This window comes from Pristiophorus japonicus, chromosome 21 (genome assembly GCF_044704955.1).
Source record: "Pristiophorus japonicus isolate sPriJap1 chromosome 21, sPriJap1.hap1, whole genome shotgun sequence".
NCBI lineage: Eukaryota > Metazoa > Chordata > Chondrichthyes > Pristiophoridae > Pristiophorus > Pristiophorus japonicus.
The window spans coordinates 15023272-15032372 of record NC_091997.1 but is presented as its reverse complement, the minus strand read 5'-3'; the positions used below and the strand labels follow the sequence as shown (position 1 = coordinate 15032372).

The 9101-nt window shown below is 43.5% G+C and overlaps 1 protein-coding gene across 1 annotated transcript in view; it reads left to right on the top strand.

Moving 5' to 3' along the window:
* The first annotated feature begins 203 nt into the window (after positions 1-203).
* LOC139234103 (beta-1,4 N-acetylgalactosaminyltransferase 2-like) overlaps positions 204-9101 on the top strand; it is a 52865-nt gene continuing 43967 nt past the window's right edge. The window contains exons 1-3 of the mRNA XM_070865041.1: positions 204-217; positions 3914-4099; positions 5278-5406. Of these exons, the coding sequence (XP_070721142.1) occupies positions 204-217; positions 3914-4099; positions 5278-5406 (329 nt within the window). The remainder of the gene's footprint in view (positions 218-3913; positions 4100-5277; positions 5407-9101) is intronic.

Here is a 9101-nt window from a genome sequence, read left to right as displayed (position 1 = left end):
ATAAAAAAATTAAAACTTTAACTTACCTTTTTTGCAGTTCTTCATACCTACATACCCGTTCCAAGGGCTGCAATGCAGGTTTCTCCTGAGCGTTTTTTTTTCCGCGCAGAATATGGCTCACCGCTGAGCCAAAGAAGCTGGTAGTATCGAAGTTAAGTACTGCTGTCACTTTCACTGCCACTGACAGTGAGGTCCTGGTGACGATGTCAGCTGCCAGGTATGTCTGCAGAAGGTTGCAAAGCTCAGGGATCACCTTCTTCTGGAGCATCAGCCTTCTTAAGCAGTGCTCCTCAGACATCTTAAGATAAAAGTAATGCGCACAGCAAAGCCTGCATCTGTACGGCCTCCTATCCTGCCATTTGGGATGACTCCTCTGGGGAGGATCCACATTTACCCTAAGCTATCTCTGCAGCCGGCTCCTTTCAAGTCATCGTCACAGGACGGCATGGTGTGCGATCACTGCCCCCAAAACTTTGCAGAGGTCACAGCAAAATGCAACTTCCACATTTTTCCGATATCGAACCCAACAATGTGTCCGAGATACTAGTACTCAATCTGACGAGTCAACAGCAGTACGATGCCAACACCCTACTCTCTGTGCGAGCATCAAACACAGCACTGACTGAGACCTCTGAGGCCCGGCTGCAACTCCCTTTAAATAACGACCCAGATTTGTTTCTCCACCTTGTGCAGTCCAACTTATTCAGGCGTCATCGCGGCTAGCCATTAAGGGAGGTGGCAAAAGTAAATGCGGCGAGAAGGGCGCCAAGGAGGCATTGCACGCGTACTGACGTCATGATTTCCATGGCGTTGGCCGGCAGGACGATATTTTAAAGCCCTTAGAAAATTACCACCGAATTTTGCAGAAGGTGTAAACAGCACCCAATGCCACTCCGAACCGCCTAACTCCCAATTAACACCTAAACCGACATTATCAGTAGGCGTTAGCAACCGAGTTTCGACACCTGTCTGTGTAGAGTTTTGTGACATCAGCCCTAAAATTATCTTTTACTGAATAATTTGAAGTAATATTCCAGATTTACATTATCTATTACCTTAACAATCTTAGGTACATCTCTCAGATACATCTTAGCTAAAAATCCAGTTCTGGCCCATAAATTGCAGTCGGAGGCTTCATGCGGGTGGATGCAGGGGAGCAGCAATAATTATATAGCTCTTTCAAAGAGCCAGCCAGCACAGGTACGATGATTCGAATAGCTTCCTTCTGTGCTGTGTCATTCTATGATTCGATGAAATTTGTTCTCCAGGTCAGTTTTGATGTTTTTTCTATTGTTGGTTTATGGATGAGGGAGGGGGCGATAATGTATTTTTTTGAGTACACGGTGGGTTTAGATACCTTCTAGCCAGCACAAGGTTGTCAAGCAGAGCAACAGCACAACAATGGGGGTGATTGTAACCCTACCCGCCCTACCAGTAGAGAAGGTTAAGAGGAGATTTTAAAAGAGATGTTCAAAATTATGAGGGGTTTTGATAGAGTAAATAAGGAGAAATTGTTTCCACTGACAGACTTGGGGTAATTGGCAAAAGAACCATAGAGGAGATGAGGAGAATTTTTTGTATGCAGTGATTAGTTATGATCTGGAAAGCACTGCCTGAATTGAATAACAACTTTCAAAAGGGAATTGGATATATACAGTCACCACTGCAGAGAGCTTGTGTATTAGTGCAAAGGTGATTTGCCCGCTTCTTGTGGTGGACACTAAATCCATCTGAAACCCGCCTGGAAGGAGCGGTGAATTGGGGGCTGCAGGTGAAAGTTGAGATAAAAGTAGCCGCACCATGGCTCCAGCTTCCGATTGCAACGTGTGTGGTTTTAAAAATTCTTTATGACGCTGATAGACTGGCTTAGCCCAGGGGGAAGGAGGCGAGCAGTTTGGGTAATTTGAGGCCAATCACCATCACCCCTGAGCTGCTAGTTAGGAAGATGGGTGTGGAGAGCTTCGTGCTGTCCCTCTCCCTCTCCCTCTCCCTCTCTTCTCATCGGACTCCCGAGTGCCTAAGATTTTGAAAAGGTAAGAATCAAGGATTCCTAATCTAGTTTAAAATTGGTTCAGTACAACGACCTCTGCAGGGGATCTGGGATCTGTGTGAGCAGTGAAAGCAACAGCGTGTTTCTTCAACCAATCAGACTGAAGAAGCCTTACTGAGGCACGCAGAGTTGAAACCAGGAAATGTAAGTTAGAATATTTAATTAAATGTAAAAACATGCATAGAAAGCAAAATAAATAGAGGGTAAAAAGACGTGATTAAGAGAGAGAGATAAAAGAGACAGAAGAAAAAGTTTAAAATAAATTATAGTAATTTTTTATTTTTCTAATTCTCCAACAATAATTAAAATCTGATGGAAGAGACTCCACACTTGTAAAAGTACATTTTCAGTGGTAAGAGAGTTTGTTTGGTAGTAATTAAGACTTTACACGCTGGTAAATATTCACTTACACTTCCATGAACAAGCCATAACTATTTCTGGCGTGTTCAGTAAGAATATAATTAGTAAGTACCATGAATTCAAGCCCTTCATGTGGTTTAATGCCGAGTCTCTCGGCGAGGTATCAGTGTAGCGAAGCTTGTGCAGGAGCAGGGCAACGCGGACAGCAACTTCCTGATTTCTACATTTAACTGCACATGAGCAGATGCCGGAAGTTGCTTTCCGATTTGCTCCTTAATAATGGTAAATGCTAATAACCTTACCCTTATTCCGAATGCAAAATCCAGGTCAATGTTCCCACAAAGAATGCAGGTTGAACATCTCTACTCTGGCAACCTTGGAACCTGGCCTTTGCCGGACCAGAGAATTTTCCGGACCACGGGAGGTCACGCCGACCCTCGACTTACCGGGTCCTGATGACAGCGCTCATGCCCCTGACTACCTCCGCCATGCTCCAGCCCCAAAAGTCCCGCCACGCTCCTTCTCCGCGCTGCTTTGTTGAACGTTGTCTGACAAGATGGCGTCCCGACTCTGAAGCTGGATTTCCACATGTGCTGCGCAGCATTTAGTCCAAAATCACTCATGAGACTAGCAGATGATAGCATAATGCATTCATCCGACAGTCTTCTGAATACTATTACTGTGCACATTTCACAGTATCAGGTAGTCAATTTATTGACATACTGAAATCCCCTTCCTTGTTCCTGTATTATTACGCTCACCTCACAGCCTTGTATTCTCACGATAAGTAACTAAATTAAAAAATCTAAATTTACCAGTACCTTACTGGGTCCTGCTGACAACACTGCTGTCAACGTCCAGGCTGTGTTCTGCGCAAGCGCCACCACGCCCCCCACGCCTCCCCCCCCCCCCCACCCCGGCCGGGAATGAAGGCGGACCAGGGATGTTGCTGGATGAAAGAGTGCCGGATTTGAGAGGTTCAACCTGTAACTGTTTCACAACCCAATTAGTTTAGACTATCAATGCCCAAATAGCAATGCTCATGCCCAAACAAGTAGATCATATCCTGAGTTCTTTAATTAGCTCACACAAAGCATAAGCTAAGTAAAACTGCTTGGTGCCTGTGCCTGTAGTAAAAAAAAGTTGTCTTTAGTTCAAACATTCAGTCGTCTCCATCTTAAGCAGGCATGTACAACAATACAACAGCATATTTGACCAAATACCAAAATCTCACCTAGTTAGACAGGTAATGGGACTGACCATATAGTAAGGAGCATGAATTATAATAGTCCTCCAAAACCTGTAATATGTATATCATCATGTATATCATATTTGCTAAAATCCCCATTAATTTTGATAAATAAAAAGACTATGAAAAGCAAAATCCTGATTAATGAGTTTCATAACAATAAAGTACAATTTTTTCTAAAGGCTCTGAAATGATGTTGCATATATTGTCGAGCTGAAATATTTAATTCTTCATTTTTCTTGTATCTTTTTCAGCATGAAAATCAAATTTTGTTATATATTTATACCGGCATTATTGTTCATGATGGCAATTGCCAGAACATTTATTAGATCATGGAATTCAACTCCCATCATGAAACATCAGAACCCCATTACTAACTTGCACTTAAAAATCACACCATGGGAAAAACTAACCTCTCTGTCTCCGTATGGAGGAAGCTGGTAAGCCTTGTTGTATAATATGTATTATGTAAAATTAATCCCATTTTAGAAATTTTTAAATATATTCTGAATTCTATCCTTGAAATATCTAAGGAATTTTGTTTTGTGTCCCCCTGTTGCCAGTTCCCTTTATTTAAATCAGACAATTGTCAGCACTGTCTATTGCTGAACAGCGCTTTTAAAATTGGTGGAGATACCCCCACTCTGATCAGAGGTCGGCTCTTGGAAATCCCATGCACTTTGCCTGGCTAGTACATGAATGAGTGGAGCATCCTCCAAGGTACCAGGGCCAATGGCAGTGCGAGCCTAGTAGCAGCCAATCCATGGACACAGTTCAACTGCAGAGCAAAGCTGTTCTCAGTACTAGCCCTGCCTTACCCTGCTGATGCTGAGCCCTTCTCCAGGAGGACTGTACATCTGCTCCAAATGAACATCATGCCTAAACGCAGAATGGCTAAACTTTGGGAAGCGACATTATGCGTACCATTAGTGAAAATGTTGAAGGCAGGATGAGAGATAGCAAGGAAAGATAGTTAGGAAGAGAGTTCTGAAGAGCAGGAACCTAATGGTGAATGGATTGGGCCAGGAGACGGCATCAATCAGCAGTCAAGACATACAATTGATAAGGAGCTGTTTTAGAACAGGATTGAAAGCCTAAAGGATAAAGATGTACATAAATGATGAATACTTTATGGAACATGCTGGCTCATTCACTGCTAGAGCCACAAGGTCATAGAATGATGCTTAAATCTATTTAATTTGAGGCAACAAACACCACTTGGATAAGGCTGACAAGATAAACCCTCTTAATGGAGCTATCAATGCTTCAGCTAAAGGTGAACAGTAAAATCTTTCCATTTGTAAGTGCTCTGCTAAGTAATTAGGTACTCAACCTGTGACTAAATACTCACACATTCCTGGAATAGTTGAGAAAGTTTCATCACTGTGAAGCAACCCAAAGCTCTTAACTGTTCACTTGGGGTTCTCGACAATTATTATTGAATGGTTAAAACATTTCCAAACCATGTTGGCAAGGGCAGTATCAACGGTTAAGTAGATTTGTCTTATGAATCAATGTAGCGATACGTATATTGAATGTGATTATAATGAGCAGATATATGAAACTCCTTTTCTTTTATTTGTCACTTTGGTTAATGTCAACTTCAAATCCTCTACAGGTCATATATCAAAAATAATTGCAGCTGTAACATTGGGAGACTATGGCCTTTAGAACAATCTTATGATCAGAAAGATATTTTATCAGTCAAAGAAAGGAGAAAACTACAGTATGAACAACACAGAAAGAGGTATCTAATTTTGAAAATTCTGTTCTTTTGAGCAATTAGTAACTGTCACAAAGCGCACAGTCGGTCTCCCAATAGTCGAAAATCTACCCAAAGTAATCCTAGATTAGGATGCAGATTAAAGCTCCCTCTGTTCTTCCTCAGCCCCAAACACAGAAGGCCCCCATTCCTTGACCTGTTGTTAATGCTAATTTAACAACAGTCTTATGCTGTAAGCACATGCCCTGGATTGGCACTGCCTAAACTAATTTCACACTGGACCAATACAGACACAGGAGAATTTCAGTGTGAACTGGATTTGAATCCAGGTCCCATTGATCAGAGGCCAGAATATAACCCATACCCATTTAATGTTTGGGGGGGTGATGTAATAGAGGTCTTCAAGATAATGAAAGAGTTTGTTAGGGTAGATGTAGAGAAAATGTTTCCACTTGTGGGTGAGTCCAAATTAGATAAAATATAAAATAGTCACTAATAAATCCAATAGGAAATTCAGGAGAATCTTCTTTACCCAAAGATTGGTAAGATGTGGAACTCACTACCACAAGGAGTAGTTTAAGCAAAAATCATAGATGCATTTAAGGGGAAGCTAGATAAGCACATGAGGGAGGAAGGAATAGAAGGATATGTTGATAGGGTTAGATTAAGAGGTGTGGGAGGAGGTTCCTGTGGAGCAAAAAATGCCAGCATAGATCAGTACAGCTGAATGGCGTGTTTCTGTACTGTAAACTCTCTGGGGGAGAAATTCATTTCAGCCAGCAAAAATGCTGGTATCAATGGCAACTAGAGTTAACACCCGCTGAAAATGGCCACAACGCTAATGGAGCAAAATTGATCTGGGTGATGGAGATTGTTGGCACAGCGCTTACTTTCCATGCAATGCCGTCCTGATCGCGTTGCTGGAGGCATCCGAAGCGAAGTTTGTGTTCAGGTGCGCCATTCGAGTTTCGCACAGTCTCTGGAAGCAAGGCTGTGGAGTTCACAAGGAATTTTGCATTATGAAGAGGTCTGAGAATTACAGGGGCCATGCTCACTGAAGCAATACAAATTAAAATGAAGTGAAACACTGCAATTTGCAACCCATTCTGCCTTTTTAAAAATATTTAACATGAAAAAGCAATCCCAAATGTGAATGTTCAGCTCTTAAAGCTGAATTCCTTTCCTAACCTTAAAAAATGGGAAAAGTACCTGAGCACTAACAAAAATGGCTCCACAAGCCAGGGAAGGGGCACCCAGGGTCTCACTCGCAGAACTCCAGCTTTGTGCAGTGGCTCAACACTGCAAGAGAGATCTTTTACCCACAGGAGCAAGGAGGCCCACCAAAAAGACCGATGTGGGACCACATCACCAAGGCCGTCACTGTCAGCGGTGTTGCCTCATCACGTGACTCCAAAGAAGCTTCATGATCTCAGACCAGTGGTCAAGGTCAGTGAATGCATCTTCAAAAGCCGTCTCCTACCAACTGCACCACTAGCCTCACACACTGCCCAATGCATGGCCCCCAGCCCAATCACTCACTTACCAATCCCGAGGCACATCTCCCATTCCTAGCCTCACCTCACTCTCTTGGAGGAAAGAGAGCAGGCTATTTTTGGCAGGGGCATGGCTGAGCCCTTGGCCAGTGGCAGAGCTGAAAGGATAAAAGATGCTGGTATCCTCATACATTATCCTCTTTTTGGCATGTACCTCAAGCTTTCCTGCCTTCCCATTACAACTCCACCCTTGTACCTTTCTCATTTCACACGCCCAAGAAATGCAGCCTGCACAGCCAGTGGGTGACAAGAAGAGGGAGAGGAGAGTGAAGAACAAGAAGAAGAAGATTGATTTTGACACTCCCAGCACCAGCTCCTCAAGGTCAACTAGAAAGGACATTTGCAGTGCCTTCAACTGAAAGTCAGCAGCCATCCACCAACCAGGCTGCAGCCACTGGGATAGCACTGCGTGACATCAGTCGGCAAAGGCACACACAAGACACTCACTAAGGGAATGCAAATGGGTGAAGAATTAATTTCTGTATGTCACATTGGATTGATAGGCGTACATAGGTGGATTGGAAAGTTTGCTTTGTGGTGGCTTTTATTTCAGTATCATGACCAAGGGGATTTCATGATGGTCAGTAACAGATGGAAAGGTGCAAGGACTAATGTTGAAAGGGGAATTGGCGTTCATTCAATCATAGAAATTTACAGCACTGAAGGAGGCTATTTCAGCCCATTGTGTCCGTGCCGGCCGACAAAGACCAATGCAGCCGAATCCCACTTTCCAGCTCTTGCTCCGTAGCCCTGTAGATTATGGCACTTCAAGTACATATCCAGGTACCTTTTAAATGTGGTGAGGGTTTCTGCTTCTACCACCCTTTCAGGCAGTGAGTTCCAGACCCCCACCACCCTCTGGGTGAAAAAAACTCCCTTCAAATCTCCCCTAACCCTCCTACCAATTACTTTAAATCTATGCACCCCAGTTGTTGACTTCTCTGCTAAGGGAAATAGGTCCTTCCTATCCAGCCTATCTAGGCCCATCATAATTTTATACTCCTCAATCAGGTCTCCCTTCAGCCTCCCCTGTTCCAAAGAAAACAACCCCAGCCTATCCAATCTGTCCTCATAGCTAAAATTCTCCAGTTCAGGCAACGTCCTCATAAATCTCCTCTGTACCCTCTCAAATGCAATCACATCTTTCTTGTAATGTGGTGACCAGAACTGCACACAGTTCCCTAGCTGTGGCCTAACTAGTGTTTTATACAGTTCAAGAATAACCTCCCTGCTCTTGTATTCTATGCCTCGGCTAATAAAGGCAAGTATTCCATATGCCTTCTTAACCACCTTATCTACCTGTCCTGCTACCTTCAGGGATCTGTGGACATGCACTTCAAGGGTTGTGGTCATTGCTACCACAGGCAGATAATTCCATCCTACATATCCCGGCCACAGAGGGGTTGTCTGCAATGCATCCTTTCATCTGATTCCTCCTCTTCTGCTTCCTCCTCTTCAGCTTCCTCGTCTGTATCTTCCTCTTCCCTCTGCAAGCAGAAGCTGTAAATGTGAAATGACAGTATAAAATCTTGAAAATACTCAGCTGGCCAGGCAGCATCGCAACCTGAGACGTGAATGCTCCACGGATGTTGCCTGTCCTGCTGAGTATTTGCAGCATGTTCTGTCTTCTCAAAGCCCTTCATTTACCATCCAAGCCCTTGCAAGCATCTAGCAGCACGCCCTACACACTAAAAAGAACACATTTAACATCTATTGCAGGAAGCCACCAGTTCAATAAAATGTAATAAAAATCCAAACTTATCTGAACAATGCGTCTGTCCCTTTAAGAGGTGCAAACATCGCCACTGTCAGCCTGTTTCCATGCCAGATTAAGCTAACATACTTAGGACCCAGCACTGAATTCAGCATGAGGATTGAAGTTAACATCACAACGCTGTCATTTACTCCAGCATGGCGCTGCTAGTTACCAGCAGCGCAAAGGTAAGCACGAAAACAGTGACTGCTGCAAGTACCACCAGCAGCTGGCGAAAGAGCAGCAGCCGCCATTGTAGAGCCATGTAATGGCACTATGGAGTGGCACTAAGGCCAAACTTCTAGCCCTATCTATCACTATGAAATCCTCTCGCATTTTGTATTGTAATCAGGGGCATCGCCCACATTTTGGAGTGGAATTAAACTATTTATTTCAGAGGTTTTAGGAAATGA